This window comes from Colletotrichum acutatum (genome assembly GCF_030867785.1).
Source record: "Colletotrichum acutatum strain CBS 112980 chromosome Unknown BDZ83scaffold_241, whole genome shotgun sequence".
Lineage (NCBI taxonomy): Eukaryota > Fungi > Ascomycota > Sordariomycetes > Glomerellales > Glomerellaceae > Colletotrichum > Colletotrichum acutatum.
In genome coordinates, this window is record NW_026849235.1 from 21410 (window position 1) to 37646 (window position 16237).

General features: G+C 54.3%; 5 protein-coding genes across 5 annotated transcripts; 2 read left to right on the plus strand and 3 right to left on the minus strand.

The window, feature by feature from the left end:
* Positions 1-199: 199 nt before the first annotated feature.
* On the minus strand, positions 200-2470 carry BDZ83DRAFT_594250 (uncharacterized protein; the record flags this gene model as incomplete). The annotated part of the gene is made up of 2 exons (XM_060506703.1): positions 200-353; positions 681-2470. 2 exons carry the CDS (start codon positions 2468-2470, stop codon positions 200-202), a joined length of 1944 nt encoding a protein of 647 aa, XP_060357633.1.
* A 2090-nt stretch (positions 2471-4560) lies between these two features.
* On the minus strand, positions 4561-7129 carry BDZ83DRAFT_758576 (microtubule associated protein-domain-containing protein; the record flags this gene model as incomplete). Its single annotated transcript, XM_060515056.1, has 3 exons — positions 4561-6641; positions 6702-6960; positions 7019-7129. 3 exons carry the CDS (start codon positions 7127-7129, stop codon positions 4561-4563), a joined length of 2451 nt encoding a protein of 816 aa, XP_060357634.1.
* Positions 7130-10808: 3679 nt separating this feature from the next.
* Positions 10809-12110, plus strand: BDZ83DRAFT_644137 (endo-beta-1,4-Glucuronan lyase from fungus Trichoderma Reesei). The gene has a single exon (XM_060509728.1). The coding sequence runs from the start codon at positions 11023-11025 to the stop codon at positions 11803-11805; it is 783 nt and encodes a 260-aa protein (XP_060357635.1). The 5' UTR covers positions 10809-11022; the 3' UTR covers positions 11806-12110.
* A 780-nt stretch (positions 12111-12890) lies between these two features.
* BDZ83DRAFT_644138 (major facilitator superfamily domain-containing protein) lies at positions 12891-14716 on the plus strand. Its single transcript, XM_060509729.1, has one exon. It carries the CDS (start codon positions 13084-13086, stop codon positions 14461-14463), a length of 1380 nt encoding a protein of 459 aa, XP_060357636.1. The 5' UTR covers positions 12891-13083; the 3' UTR covers positions 14464-14716.
* Positions 14701-16237, minus strand: BDZ83DRAFT_644139 (nucleotide sugar dehydrogenase). Its single transcript, XM_060509730.1, has one exon. The coding sequence runs from the start codon at positions 16229-16231 to the stop codon at positions 14822-14824; it is 1410 nt and encodes a 469-aa protein (XP_060357637.1). The 5' UTR covers positions 16232-16237; the 3' UTR covers positions 14701-14821.

Here is a 16237-nt window from a genome sequence, read left to right on the forward strand (position 1 = left end):
ATTCAGAGACATCTACATCGAGGGTATCGATACAAGCACGCCAAGCAAAAACAGAGAAAACAAAAACGATGCAGTGCTATGCTATGCCATGATGCGTCATACCGCGTTAAATCCGCTCTCTTCTTCGCCTTCATTCCCGACTCTTCTCTCAGACTTCAATGTTTCCCTCCTACCCCTTTTCTAGACTTGTAAGACGTCTTCACTTCTTCACCTTGGGCGAAAGCACCTTCACACCCTGCGCGCTATCCCACACACTGGCACTCACCCTCGCAGGGATCTTGCGCCCCCTCAGCCTCTGATCAATCAACCACAACCCGACAACAAACTCAGCCTTGCCCAGCATCCCCCGATGGCTCCGGTCCACGGCGTCCCACACCTCAGCCAGCTCCTCTTGCGGCAGCCGCGAACGCCGCCAGACCTCGCGGGCCACCACGTCCACCACGCAGTCAGCTGCGTCATGAGGCAGCGGACCGCCGCCGAGACTCTGAATCGTCAAGCCCGTGGTTGAAGAAGAGTCAACGAGCAGCACGCCGCGGTTACTCGCCCACACTGCCTCGTACCGCCTTCGTTCGCGGACCGTGATCTCGTCACGCCACCGCCGTCGTGCGCCCTCTTTGTGGGAGTGCTTGTTGCTGGCGCGCTGGTGCTTCTTCTTGCGGATCTCGTCCTCGTCGTCCGACTTCGATGGCGGCTGGCGGAGGGTCTGTCGCAAGCGCGGCGACTTCGTGCGATTAGGCAGTTGTGGTGGAGATAGTGTAGAGTTGCCTGTATTTGAGGGTGTCAAGCGCGCCGCGGCGAGGGACCCAGCCATAATCGCGTTGGACAGGGAATTCAGCGGAAGACTCGTAGTCGATGAGGCTGGTGTGCGCCGCGGCGTTGTTCGGCTTGGTGAGCTATTTGCTGATGAGCGGCCGGGGGTGCTGTGCGTAGAATGTGTTTGATGGGCCGTCGGGCGAGACGGGACGTATTCAGGGACGGCGGTCTGATTTGACTCTGCCGAAACAAACGTGTCGTTAGAAGAGCTTGTGTCGGCAGTCGACGGCCTGGGTCCTGCTTCTGGCCGACGAAACGGCTCCTGGAGGTGAGCGTGCCCGTAAACAGATGCCATACTGCGAGGCTTCGTCAATGGGGGAGGCTCCCGCTCCTTCGATTTCGTGCCACGTGGCTGAGGTGGTGTGGGCGGCTGCAACTTGCTCTCTGACGTCGGTCTCTTCAGGTCAGGGGAAGCGATCCCAATATTTTTCTCGACGAAGGGCGGCGAGACGGGTTCAACCGGCTTGGCCTTAGTCCGCGACCTCCTTGGTTCCGGCGTCGTCGGAGGCTGCGCGATCTCGGGCTCCGGCATGAGCGTCTGTGTGATGGGCACCCTCGTGAGCTGCGACCTTGACCGTACTCCCGGAGCCTCTGAAGCTTTTGATGACATGTTGACCATCGTCTCTCGCCCTCTGGCGCGCGGCGACTGCTCCAACACCGGCTGCCTATGCACAGCCTTGGCCGGCGACAGGACAGGTTTCGCAGGCGACGACTTGAGCGTAGGTTTTCTTGCCTGCGGCGTGACATCCCCTCTAGGCTCCTCCTTTTCAACAACCATGTTCGGCGTAACAGGCCTTGGTTTGACCCTAGGTTTTGTCTTCAGCACCGCCGGCCTCCGCTCTCCTTCACCGACATCCTCCTCCTCGACGATGCCCATCCTCGCCGCCTTGGCACGGGCTGGACTCAACTCCCTCTCAGGCGTCAACGGCCGAACCTTGGGCCTGGCAGGGACATCCCCTCCGCTCCTCTTCACAGGGTCGACATCCTCCCCGCCCCCTCGCTCAAACATGCTTATCAAATGACCCGTGGCGGGGATGGACGTCGTATCCGGCAAATCGAGGCTGCTCACCACGCTCTCCGTCTCCCCTCCGCCGCTGCCGCTGCCGCGCCTGTTCCTTCTCGCGAGCTGCATTTGCTGCAGTTGGTTCATCTGCGCGGGCGTCAGGGCGGAAGCAGCGGGACTCGCGTGCGGCTGCGGACTAGGCGAGGCGCTTCGCGAGGCGGCTAACGTGGCGGCGATGTAGCTCGGGCTTTTTGGGTCGAGCCGCGTCGTGTGCGGCGTGAGGTGGGATGTCGTCGACGAGGCCGCCGGGCTAGAGGCGAGGAAGTTGGAGAGACGGTCTCGCATGTCGGATGTGCCATCGCGACCGAAGCGGCTGTCGCCTGGGGTCGTTGCCAGGCTCGCACCCGTGTGTTGGCGCTGTATTGGACTTGTGCTCGTGCTTCGGTCGTAGTTTGACGCGGTGGAAGCGGCGATGAGGCTCGCGCCGCGGCGACGGGTGATGTTGCCGGCATTTGATGTGGGTTTCGGAGGCGGAATTGGCTTCGGTTTCGTCTTGTTGAAGGCGAGGTTCGCGCCCTTGAGAGCCGCGGCTGCGTCAGAGGCACCGCCCGAGGGTGGGTGATGGTGGTGGTTGTGGTTGTGGTGGGTGTTCATCATCATGGCGATGGACGACCGCGGGATGGTATTGTAGTGAAGGACGGCAGCATCGGAGGGCTATTGAGTTGTGATCGAAGGTATGGTCGATCAACAGGGCAAGGATGTTTCTGTCATCCTGGGAGCTTCGGCTTCGTCGCGGATAGTCTCGGGGGGGGGGGGGTTGTTGGGCGTACTGTAGATGTGTAGATTCGAGCAAAGGACGAAGAGGAGGGGTCGAGGGATTGTCGGTAGGATCGGATAGAGTCGTAAGGCTGAGATTGAGGTAAACTAAGGCACCTAGGAAGCGAGGCAGATAGGAGTCGAGTGTTGAAGAAAAAGGAAAAAGGAAAGCTGTACAGAGATGAATACGAATAAAGGCGAGGTGGTAATATTACGGATACCATGGCCATGGTAGTAGGTACTAATTTACTCGGCAGCGCGGCGCAGAAAGTGGAAACGACACCTGCCACCTGCACCAGCATGGTACTACGGGGTTGCGCCTGAGCTCCAGCTTCCTGCGGAGATGCGCACCGCGCCCAACGGCTCAATCATTTGGGGGGGGGGAGTTGCGGGGAGTTCAGTCAGCAACAGAAAACAGAAAACACAAGACACAGAAAAAAAGATGGAACGAACGGGTGGCCCGGCGACCTCTGCTTCAGGCTTCTCACCCCAGGTATCCGTCCATCTCAACTTCTCAAGTAAGGTACCTTGCATCGTAGGTAGGTATCCACCTTCTCCGGGGCCGTCGGGTCTGTTCACGTCCGCCCGTCGGGTTTCCTCCACAAGGAAGCTTCACTTGCTGTCTGTATATGGACAGAAACCCCATGCCTGGATGGCCTGACACGGTCCGCGAGTCAATGATTTAAACTTACTAGCACGTTGTTACAAGATATTGGGGAAATGACGCATCTGGGGGAACATCCCCTTAGTACCTTAATTAACAAGAAGCAACCACTAACCACCACCAAGGAAAACAAACGTAGATCTCGACATCACCACCGTCATAGCGGATCTACACACACCATGGCCCTGGCTAGATGCTTATCCTTCAGGACAACCATTATATAAGCACCCACTGACTTCAGACGGACGGGAACGGAGTTCCTAGCTTTGGTGTCTTTTCCTTTTGTTGGGTGGTTTCTTGCTTCTCGCTCACTTTACTTTCCTTAGCTCCCGCGTCCCGGGCGTGCCGCCGCCCACCGGCCATTTCAGTCTTACACCACCTCGACTCACCCACAACTCACAGCACCAATTGATGCAAACGCCGGAACTCGCGGCTTTTGCTGATCAGGGTGGCATCATATTCCTACCCGATTTCATTTCGACTTCACAAGGGGCACATATCACGTCTGGACCGGACGCAATAATGATAATAATGTACGCATCACTGCTTTTTGTTTTTGCTACACTACGAAAGATTCCTATTTATCCCTTGAGGCTGTAAAGCGCAGGGAGAAAGACCAAGACGCAGAAAAGTTTGACCAAGCAAACAAAGACAAAAGGTGTACGCTCATAATCCTCGCAAGGGGGTTGGCGTTGGGAAAGGGGTATTACCCCGTCCAGAAGTACCGACCGCCTCGAGAAACCAAAACTCCAATTCTTTCCATTTGCTTGCAATGACCAAGGAAAACAGAATGTGGCATACCCAGATTCGAGGGTAGCTGGAACGTGTTCCGACAAAGAGAAACAAAACAAGAATTGTCGTCAGAGCTGTCGATGGGTCCAGATGGCCATGTCGTAACATGGTCCAAGGGGAACCCCAATGCCTCACGGCTCGGTTGCCAGTATGTACAGAGAAGGAAGAAAATCACAATGGCCACCTTGTTCCCTATTCCTTCCTTCGACATTCCACCAAGCAAAACCGACCGAGATACAAACGACACGAGAAAAGAAGCGAAGGGCGTCCACAGACACCAATATCCTCGACCAATTATTTTCTTTGCCAGAGAAGAAAAAAAGGCGTGTTCGTCATGAGCGGATAGCAAGTGCATCGTTCAGACATGAGGCGTAATCATCCGACATTATCATCAGGCTGCGAAAAGTCCGCAGCCGGGGCACCAAGATGAAGTAACAGTACGGGAGATGAATCAGAGAGAGACTTGTCGCACTCAGTATCCATCCTCGTCTGTCCACTCGCTGCCTGAGATGATGCGGCCCTCGCCGTCACCGTAGCCATGCCCAGCATGTCCACCAGGTGCCGTCATCGGAAACGGTCGCTGCCTCTTAGGATCGCTGGCCGGCGGCCGATATCCCGCTTCGGGTTCAAAGCGCTTGGTGCCGTTGCGGGCAGCTCGCACCTTGGCGTAGTATGTGTCGCTGGCATCCTGCTCAGGTTCGCTGGCGTCGTCATACGTCTCCCAGTTTTCTGAGCCGGTCACATTACTCGATCCGTTGGATGAATTGGAAATCTGGCGGGGCGGCGGTGCTTGAGGGTAGGAAGAAGGGGGGTATTGGCGGATGGTCGAGGAATGCGAAGATGGGTAGTCGTGTTGAGAGGACCCCTGGGAGTGATGAGAGCTCTGGGAAGCGTATGATGCGTGCGAGTTGTGGGAAGCGTGAGAGGTATGCGAGAGGGTCGAGTTAGCCCTCATCAGCCGAGGCTGCTGACAATCCTCGTCGTAGGGATCCTCAAGCTCGACTTGGCGGACGATGCTCGCGCCCAACCCTACTGACTTGTACGGGTTGACGGGAGTCTCCAACTCGATCGTGCTGAGATCGCGCATTTTGGGTGGAGGGGCACGCATTTGATGATTACCACCGCGGATCGTCGCGTAGGCGTCAATTCTCGACGCCGGTCTCTCCGGTTGTACTGGCGAGGTGTTGCCAAAGTTGCCGTACTTGAGGTTGGTCAATGGGGGCCGAGCCGGGATCCTTGAGGGACTACCCGGTGGTCGGTTAAGAGTTTGCGCTCGCTCTCTCAAGCTGCCCATGGAAGATGCTGGGCGGGCAATCTCCTGTGCTTTTGCGTGAGCAGACACAGGTCTTGTTGATGGAGCCGCGCTGTTCATGTTGTTTGCGCTACGTTTGGTGGTAGGCGCAGGTGCTGGTGTTCTTACACCATTGCGAGTGGGGGGTCTTGCGATGGAGGTAGTGCTCTGCGCTCTGCTATGCCCTCTGGGTCTAGCTGCTGATTGAGGAGCGGCTCCCACCCCCGGTGTCTTGGATCGCGGGCCGGGTGCTGGTCGGTCCTCTGCCTCGAGCACATCCAGGTAGCGCTCCCCATGTACCGTGAAAGGCCGTCCGTACTCGTCCTCAAATCGCTCAAGGATTCTGCGCAAGTCCACGGCAATCTTGGGTAGCTCCTTGGCGATGCGCTTGCGCATCTTCTCTTCTCTGAGAAGCTTGCCAGGATCGCGCTTCTCACCTTTCTGTCCACGCATCATCAGGCGAGAAGCATCCTGACTTGAGGCGGCGAGCTCGTCGCGCTCGCTGGTGAGGCTGCGATGTCTCTCGACGAGCTCGAGGGTAGGAAGTCGTTGCTCCTTCAGAACTTCCAGCCTTGCAATCTCGCGCTCGTGGGCCTCGAGGAGGGCATCGCTGTACACATCGGAAAAGGCGGGTGTGAACTCGAGCATCTCATCCTCGGAAAGGTAGAGTGAGTCCCAGAGTTCCTGTAGCTTGAACCGCGCATCCTCGACGAACAGATGTAGGTTCTGCCTCTTCAGCTCGTTGAGGCGCACAAGCTCATCCTCGAACTCGTTGATTTGTCGCACGCCACAGCCTCGGTTGCTGTTGAGGAACGCCTTCCTCTCTGCCATGTCCACCTCCAGCTTCTCCCAGAGGGCCTCGACGGCCGCGCGCAGGTCCTTGAGACGCTTCTCACGGTTCTTCTTCTCGTCCGAGAGCTTGTCGCGCTTCGCCTTGAGACGCTCAATATCTTCCTCGTGCAAGCCCAATTGTTCCGGTGACTCGCGGTAGTACTTGACAATGGCACCGTCGGTTTGAGCCTGAGGGGTGCCCAGCTCGGCCCAGAGTTGGATTGTGTGTTCGCAAAGGGCCTTAACCGTCGCGACGCGGCGTGTGTACTCTTCATAGACTCTCGTAAACTCATGGTCGAGCTTGTCCACGTAGGACGGCGATAGGTCGAAGTTGGGAGGGACGGATTGGTTTGGGCCCGTCGGCGGCAGGGGAATCTTGACGAAGGTAGGCTCAAGATGTGATGAGTATGACTCAAGCGCTTCGACAAGCTCTGGATGACATGTTAGTACACGGTATCATCTAGCAACTTTCCGCTTTCTGGCCGACTCACTCTTGACTTGTTCGAAACGCTCCTTGTGCAGTCGGCTGACTTGCTTGTGCTTCTCCTTGAGGCCCTGCAAACATCGGGTCAGGGGGTAGGTAATCTGGATTTCGTCGCTGCGGTCTCGGCGTGCGCGGTTGTCGTCGAGGGATGCCTCCATCTGCTGTATCGTGGTAATAATGCGCTCGGCTTCCTCAATCATTTCCTCCTTTTCATTTGTGACTAGGTTCACTTGATCGGTAAGGGCCTTGGAAAGTGCCTCGAAGAGCTATGGGGCGATTGTCAGCACGAAGTGATGGAGGGAGAGTGGGCCGAGAGAAGCTTACGTCTTCCTCGCGCTTTTCGCGATCATGGTTGGGAACACCAATCTCATCGAACAAACCGTGCAACTGGCCGATGATGGTGTTGACCTGTTGGGACAGGTAACTCGTGTCCATGGTGGATTAAACAGGCCAAACTGAAAGCCAAAAAGAAGGTGAGGATAAGAGAAAAGGCGGTAAGGTTCGGGGAGTTGATTTTGATTAAGATAAGTGCGGTAAGGCGTGCAGGTCGTGGGGGTAAAAAGAGTGGGCGCAGCGCAAAGGCTGAGTGTTGATGCTATTCACGGTGGCGGGGAGGACAGTGCGGGTGCGGCGAGGGAGTCGATTTGTTTACTTTCTCTGCGGTACTTGGAGGCGGTTGCGACGGGGACTAGGGAGGAAGCGAATGGTCACCGAAAGTATTGCGGCGTATCGTGCATCGTCCAGCAGGTAAAGTCGTCCAAGTGAGGGAAAGTATTAGGATGTAGCTGCGTTTGAAATCTGCAGTCTCCTTGGATCTGTGAAGCCGAAGAGATTTGTCTGAGACTGCCCGATCTGTGGTTCTCCCAAGTTGTTGATGACCGATGGGATCTTTTTTTCCGGAGGGATGGATGGCGGAGGGCGGAGGTTGGGGAAAGTGGAAAGTGAAAGAGGATGGGAGGAAACAAACTTGATGAATTGAATTCACAGACAAGAGGGAGGGAAAGACCTGGGATCTGATGCGAAGGAGGTGGCCGGGAATGTCGTGAGAAACGGGTCCTCAGTTTTCCTGTTTGGGTTCGCGTGGTGGGGAACGTATCCACGGCAACGGGGTCGACTCTCAGCAGGCAAGGGTTACAGTGCGTGAGTGCCTTTTTTCGTGGTGGGTTTCAGGAAAGAGCTACCCCGCCATTAACCACCTTCCGTCCATTCACAAATCACGATTCGCTCTTGCTCTGTCTGCACTTCAGCTGCCTGCACCTTTGAGACAGGGGTAGGTCGTCAAAGATACGTACCTGTTGCTGGGGTTCCAATTGCTTTAGTGCCAGGCGAGTGGGTCTCTCGCTTGCTGTCAGCTCAGCCCAATAGCCAATCTTAGCTAAGCACGCTTAATCACTTGTACCTCGTCAACTCAACGTTTGTCTCGATGTCCTGACAGCTGCCTCAAGTCTTCTATTGAAACGTTGGCCACCTTAACGGCCATTTCATAGGTGAACAAGATAATGTTACATATCTATGCTTCTCTCAAGAATAGAATGCCCCAAGATCTCAAGCGTATCTGTTGAGTTGTGATAATGCTGCTGTTGGTTGGCCTCCTGCAAGCACCTCGGACGATCAAACACACGCCGCTCTGCGCAAACAAATCACCCGCAGCTCTAGTCGCGCATCGGCAACCCGCTTTGTTTACTTTGCTGCATCGCATCGCATCGCATCGCCCCCAACGAACTCTCCAAGTCCGCGTCCTTCTGCAAGTCATCCAGCTGGTTGCTGCCCACAACAAACAACAACCTTTTTTTCTCTCTTTTTAAACTAATACCTTAGACTCTTGCTCTTTCGTACGTCGTACGTCGTACGTCTGCCTCGCATCACGCTAAAATCATGCACACGACAACTCTCTTACACCACCAGCTCCATCACATTATCCACACCCGATTCCTTCATGCACCTCAACCTCGCAGCTTCCCCTCCGACTGGCTTCTCGCTACGAATAGACATATCAAACTCCCAAGTCTCCAACAAAAAATTCCGTAGCAGGCCGAACGAAAATCAGGAAAATCGATCTGGCTCATCTCGGCTCTTTCCCATCCCTTGCTCGCCCCTCCCCCCCTGCCACGCTGCCTTGCCCCATTTCTGCTGTGGGCATCTTCAGGCGCGTGCTCCAGCGGTGAGATGCAAACGCATCCTCTTCCACCCCCGGTCCGCCCGTCGCTTCACCATGGTGACGGCCAACCAACCTTGCTTTTCCTGATAGTATCCGTACGAAGTGCGCATCAAAATCGCAATCGCGGCGGTACGGACTTTATGCTTTCTTCTTTGATCTGATCTTCCCCTCTTATTCAGGTGATCATCTGCTCTTCCAGCCAAGTCCAGACCTACTCTCAGCCCGAATGGCTTCCAACTTCCTACGGAGTAGACTACGAATACATGGATAGCTGGGAAATACTGTACCCAAGCTCCCATCAGTTTCCCCTCCTTATTGCAAAGTTGCAATCGACTGCCCGGGAAACCATGAGTCTTGGGATGACAGTCCCATAATATCAGGCCCATGCTCCCTCTCCCTTTCCCAGCCTCCCCAGATTCGGACGAAAATCTTCGTAACCGACCCGTTCAGAACCAAGTTTGATCTCCGCAGCCATTGGGTTCGCTTCTCGCCGTCGCACTGCCCGGAACTTCACCAAGTATCCGTACTGTACAAACCGGCTCTGATCCAATCCCAATCCAAGTTCAACCCAACAGACACACATACGGCACAGGCCGTCCACTAGTAAGCTTCTGGAACCTGACCTGGCTCGGGGCATTTGTTACGCGCGCATTCTCGGCCTCCGCCCCTCTCCCTCACCCTTGCTCTGCTGTGGCTGGTGGCTGGTAAATCCAATGGCTAGCCGCTAGCGTTCCTTGCCCTTGTCTTTACTCTGTCTCGGCGACGTCATCGTTACCTTCTCTCAACTCAACTCAAGGCGCGGTTGCCCGGTGGACCTTGATGCGATCGTGATCGGGCTTGCTTACCCTGCACCTCAAACCAACCCGTGGCATTATCGCACTTCGCCATGGCTGAGAGATGGATAATGTGCATGGCTTTTTACTATAGCTCAAGGTCTGCACTCCACGTGTATGTCTCCAGCCACCTGTGATCAATCAACCTGTTCTGTAATTATCTGTACGTAAGAGCATGACTCCAAGTTGCTTAGTCTGAGCCTCTCGAGGAAATGCTCCTTCCTGAGACGCAGGCATGTACAGAGAAGTGCGACTCTCTCTCTTGCAAATATGGTAGTGACCATGTGAGGTCTCGTTTGATGCCTTGGGCAAGGCGAATGTAAAACAAGGCTTGCTTGACCAACAATGATGTTTTAGAAAGGTCGCTGAGTACCTAGATATCGAATGCGCAGTACAAAAACCACATTGGACTACAGTTCTAACAACAATACTCAGGCGTAACTTTTTGTCGAAGACGTCGTCCTTCTATCCACCCAATGCGACAAAGTGCAACAATGGATGACTGGGTGAAGATATGGGTCTCGTTTGCCAAGCCCAACAAGGAAGGTAGGTAGTAGAACGCCTTCTGCATATGACATGGGCGACGCTGCCTTCGCCAAGCCCTACGATCTTCGGTCTGTCTCCTTATTTTGTGACAATAAGTCGCTTAGGATGGACTTGTCCAAAAGCGACTCATAGACCTCGATTTCAATCGAGGTGCGGACTTTCATGTCACCGCAACAATCGGCTCACCCACGTCTGCACGTGGTAGCCTCTCTGTTCAGCCAAGTCCAGCAAAATCAGTCCGTACTCTCTTTCGGGATACATTAGTATCTACAATTCAGGTATCTCGCTGAAACGCAAGTGCACAATTGACAGGCTTTGGTTGTCTCTTGATACGAAGACAACCCCGTCTTAATTGTCTCACGGCATTGGAAAATGACGAGACTAAGGTAAAAGGCTGAGTAATCCGCTGTGAATGTCACGCAATATAGAGGTGTGTGTTGAAGCTGATTGGTCACTCAACGTAATGGATAGCCGGAGAGAAAGGCTATCAGCTTCTCCAGTACTATATGGCTCCAGGCAGACCGCATGTTCATTTGCTGTTAGTAAGACAACTCGCACCTCAGTCTACGGGTCATGTCTGTCAGAGTCGCATTCATGTACAAAAGCAGACTAATAGCGATCAAGCGCAATGGAGTGCAATATCTTGTCACTAGGCAGCCAAATTGAATTCACTTGACAAACTTACTTAAGAACCACTAAGGTTTCGAAGTCCCCAAAGCAGTGTTCAAGATCTCATTTCCGAGCTTCCAAGTCTTCACTTTGGTTCAAAAGTCTCACAGAAGGCCAATAAAATGTCTCTCAAATCCCTCATCATCGCGGCTCTCAGCCTATCCCCAGCAGCCGTCCGAGCAACCTTCCCCTTCTTCAACTCAGGCGACCTCGCCGCGGCCAATAAATTCGACTACATCCGCCAAGAACACAACGGCGTCGTCCAAACCGTCACAAACGTAGTCTACAAAGGCACCACCGCCCTCAAAATGACACAGACCTACGACCCCTCCTACACGGGTCGCTACCACTCCGAAGTCGACGTCAACGACGGCTACACCCGCGGCCAAGACCGCTTCTACGGCTTTGCCTTCCGCCTCTCGGAGTCCTGGCAGTTTCAGCCGCAGTCGTACAATATCGCGCAGTTCATCGCCAATCGGCCGGGTGCGGGCTGTGGCGGGGATGATTGGATGCCGTCGAGCATGCTCTGGCTCGAGGGCGACCAGCTTACCTCGCGCATCGTGAGTGGGCAGTATCGGCAGCCGGATTGCGGGCGGAGTATTACGAAGTATGGGAACTTGACGACGGTTGAGCGCGGGGTGTGGCATCGGGTTGTGATTCAGGCGAGTTGGCGGAGCGATGCGACTGGGTTTTTTAAGATTTGGTATGATGGGGTCAAGGTGTTGGAAAAGTATAACGTTGCGACGACGGTGAATGATGATAGTACTTTTCAGTTTCGTGTGGGGTTGTATGCGAATAGTTGGTATGATCAGGGTAAGTTGGATGGGGATCAGGGGTTCCGACAGGTGTGGTTTGATGAGATAGCTGTTGACTCGACTTACAAGGCGGTGGATCCTAGTCAGTGAACTCTAGAGTGTGGACCTTAGGGGAACCAGTCGACCGACATTGAAGGAGCATATTTTTGACTTGGGGCATGCGATAAGCTTACTTAGAAAGTGTGCTCATGTCTTCAGTCAATCAGTACAGTACTTGGTTGGAAGAGATTCGAATTTAGGTTTGTAATTACACTTGTCCCATACAATCTCCGTATGACAAGACCAGTCCGATTTCCGGGATAGCTAGGAACTTTGTGTTGCAGCTCCAGAAGAGTTTTCTCTATTGTAAAAGTTAGGTCATGCTTCAATAGCATGAATTTGCGTAAACCGCTGCGGGTGGCAATGACTACTTCGGTAGGATTTGAAATGCGGCAACTAATTCTATTCCCCGGTGCCGTGGCTCCGTTATACGAAGAGTCAACCAGATGCTATGATCATCTGCGTACTGCTTTGGTTTTCGTAAGTACCTGTCTCATATCAAGGACTCATTCTTTGTGTAGTAACTACAGTGTACTTCCCGCTCGAAATGTAACGTCATTGTCTTATGTACAACAAGAAGTCTCCTTCCTATAACCGCTGTTTCCAATATGGTGTTTTCATAGTAGCAATCCCTTTGAATAACGTACTTCATCATAAAACCTAGTTTGTGATATCTCTCTAGGCCAGTTGCACTTATCCCGACGATACAGCATCGTTGCAGACCCTCACCTCATCAGGAATTCGTGAGGTCCGTTACCAAAACCTGAGATTCCAGGATATCGGATCCTGTAGACTTACACATCATCACACAACCCCAATGATTAGCGACTGAGATTAGTGGGATCCAATGGACTGTTTAAGATCATTTGTCTCGGAAACATTTCCAACCAAGGCATCCTGGGTGGAATTTGTCCGTAAATTACTTACCTCAGTCGTTGGTTGTCTCCGGCCGGAGACTAAATTTAGACCCCAACGATGGGTACTTTCGGCTGGGATTCGTAATTGCGCGGTTGTTTTTGCCATTTCAACTAAGGACTGGCTCCATGTATGATTTCAAATCGTTCCAATCTTCGTTAAAACTTCGTAGTGGCCATTTCTCGGAACGTGAACCGAACCTGGCTGACACATGACAACAATATGGACTTCGTGGAGCCCATCCCGGCTGCAATATCAGTCCGTATTGCTCTGTATAAAATCTATGTACAAACTTGGTAGCTTCTCGCGTGGAAAAAACAGATTAAATTTGATTTGTCACTCTCTGTTATTGCTTTCTATCCAGGTCGGAATCTTTTGACCTCGCCACTCTTTCACCTAGCCTCAAGTCCAACGATGACTACGAGCAACGAACCAAGAAGAGAAACAAAAAGTTCGCCTCCCCTATGTCAGGAACCTCCGCAAGCCTCAATAGCCCGCGAAGTTGCCTCGGATGGCGGCTACGGCTGGATCGTCACGACCTCCATCGCGATCATCTACGCGCACTCATGGGGCATCAGCGCGGCGTATTCCGTCTTCCTCGCCCACTATATCAGATCCGATACCTTCCCCGGCACAAGCGCACTCGTCTACGCTGCCATCGGCTCCCTTTCCATAGGAATCACCCTCGTCATATCACCGCTAGCTACAATCATGGCACGCGAGTTAGGGACCAGACCCACAATGCTCCTCGGCGCCGTCTTACAGTCTGCTAGTCTTGTGTGCGCGAGTTTCGCAAGCCGGATCTGGCACCTCTTCCTCTCGCAGGGACTTCTATTCGGTGTCGGGATGGGACTGCTATTCTTGCCTTCGTATGGTATTGTCGCGCAGTGGTTCACCGCGCGGCGCGCGTTAGCCAACGGCGTTGCTATTGCGGGCGCTGGACTAGGCGGATTAACGTACTCGCTTGCCGTGGGCGCCATGATGAACAGGATGGGCCTTCTCTGGGCTTACCGCGTTCTTGCAATCGTCTCCGGCGTAGCGAACGGAGTTTCAGTCCTTCTTATCCGGACACGGTACGGGGAGACGCGGGCAAAGCGTTTGGCCCTGGACACCTCCCTGTTCAAGAGGGTGGATTATCTCCTGATTCTAGGCTTTGGCGCGCTCAGCATGCTGGGGTACTTCATTCTCGTCTTCACACTAGCGAACTACGCAAATGTCATCGGGTTGGACCCGTCTCAGGCTTCCCAGGTCTCGGCGGTATTCATGCTCGGTCAGGCTGTCGGACGTCCCGTCATTGGATGGCTGAGCGATCGGTTCGGACGCATCAACATCACGTACTTGATGACTCTGGTGACGGGAATACTGTCTCTTGTTTTCTGGGTGAACGCAAAGTCGTTTGCGGCGTTGATTGCGTTCGCTCTCATCGTCGGTCTACCCGCTGGCGTGTTCTGGGTTAATGCGGCGCCTGTGATTGCTGAGGTTCTGGGTACGGAGAACTTGGCGTCCAGTCTGAGTCTATTATGGTTGATGATGGTTGTTCCCTCAACCGTTAGTTCGCCTATCGCCTTGGTGATATACATGAGGACGGGAACATATCTTGGGGCTCAGTTGTTCACGGGCTTTACATTTGTTGCTGCTGCAGGTTGCGTTTTTGTTCTACGCCGACATCAGATCAGACTCCGAAGGAAGGCTTCAGGGTTCACGCTTGATTCTTTTGGAGAGGATGGAATAGGACCAATGGGATCCAGAATGCAACAGGGGTTCATAGGACTATCTAGCTGGGTGGTGGTGTGATGGCCGAAGAATCTTCAAAACTCGTACCAGTTTTCTAGAAGCTCCACCAAAGATGAACGCTTCACTTACACGATATTAGGGCTACGAAGGAGACATCGAATTCCACCTGAATATTTATTCCCTGTATTATTCAGGTACCTTGTTCAGAATAATTATGATTACTGTTGGGACGGCCATCGAAGGCATGTCTAAGTCTATGACCACACTCTCATCCAAGTCTTTGTTTTATGCAATTTTACCCCGCCGAACCATCGGCTCAAACCAATGCGAATGAAAGGAATCGAAACCACTGACCTCTTCTCTGATAGCGCCGGAAGAAACAACTCTAAGTAGAAGAAAAAGGAAGCCACAAAGAAAATTACGGGCACCACATCTCAACCTTGACGCCACGAAGCTCGTCCATGATACCAAAGTCCAAACCGTGTTGACGGAAAGCAACAATGATCATGTCAAACGTCTCAAGCGTCTCCTTGTTCCACTTCTCATCAGCCAAGCGAGGAGCAACAAGCACGGCGCTCTGCTTGACGAGAGGGTCCGCGTACATGACATCGACCTCGCCGGAGCGAACAAAGGCCTTGACGAGGTCAACACCCGGCGAGTTACTCAGGACAGACTGGCCAGCCTTGAAACCTACACCGACGACGAGAACACGCGGACGCACCAGAGCCGAGGCAGCTCCGGCTTTGGCATCTCTCGTCAACGAATCAATAGCGCGGCGGGCAATAGCGGCGGGTCGCGCAGCCATCTTCTCGGCGGCGGCTTCCAGCAAGGGGAAAGCGCTGTTGGAGAGGAGGTAGTACGGATTGACGGGGATGCAGTGGCCGCCGACGCCGAGGGAAGGGGTATAGGGCATGTAGCCAAAGGGCTTGGAGGCGGCGGCGGCGGCGACCTCATAGGGGTCGATGCCGTGCGGGATGCAGGCGTCTGCCATTTCGTTGGCGAAGGCGATGCACATCAGGCGCTGGCAGTTCTCGTAGAGCTTCATCATCTCGGCGACCTCTGTGCGGCTGACGGGCACGAGGCGGTCAAAGACCTGGTTGTAGAGGCGCATGACAGAGGCCAGCGAGCCGGGGATCTCGTCGTCGAGGCCAGAGACGATCTTGGGGATCGCGTGGCAGGGGGGCTCGATGCGTCCTGGGTCGACGCGCTCTGGGGACATGCCTGCGTAGAAGCCGTGGGCCGTAGCGACGGGGCCGAGGAGGCTGCGGGTCATGCCTACTGCGACGGAGCTCTCTATCACGACGGTGGAGCCTGGTCGCGCGTGCTGGGCGACTGTGGCAATGGCGGACTGGAGGTAGGAGGTGTCGATAGACTTGTCTGCCTTGAGGAGGGTAGCGACGGAGATGAGGAAGTGGGTGGCCTCGTGGAGGTCCGTCTTGGAGGTTGTGAAGCGGATGCGTTTGCTTGGGAGTTCCTCGCGGATCTCGCTGATTCTCTTCTCTGACACATCGAAGCCGAGGACGTCGTAGTGGGCAGAGAACGATTCGACGAGGTGAGTGCCGACGTAGCCGACGCCGATGACGGCCGCGAGGGGTTGGTCATTGGGGTCGACGACGGGAGAAAGGTCGTGGACGCGGTCGTTGTGAGAGAAATGGTGCTCCTTGTACTCTGGCGGCGGCGTGACAGGCGTGAGGGGGAGGTCAAAGTTGGCCTTGAAGCTGTCGAAGCCGGAGAGGTTGAGGCCCAATGCTTCAGGAGGAGGTGTAGGAGGTGCCGGCACAGAAAGGCTGCGGCTGTGGAAGGATGGCTTGTCGATGGTGACCCTCATTTTGAA

Coding starts and splice junctions, on each gene's coding strand:
- BDZ83DRAFT_644138 (XM_060509729.1), top strand. CDS start 13,084: ATGACTACGAGCAACGAACCAAGAAGAGAAACAAAAAGTTCGCCTCCC.
- BDZ83DRAFT_644139 (XM_060509730.1), bottom strand. CDS start 16,231: ATGAGGGTCACCATCGACAAGCCATCCTTCCACAGCCGCAGCCTTTCT.
- BDZ83DRAFT_644137 (XM_060509728.1), top strand. CDS start 11,023: ATGTCTCTCAAATCCCTCATCATCGCGGCTCTCAGCCTATCCCCAGCA.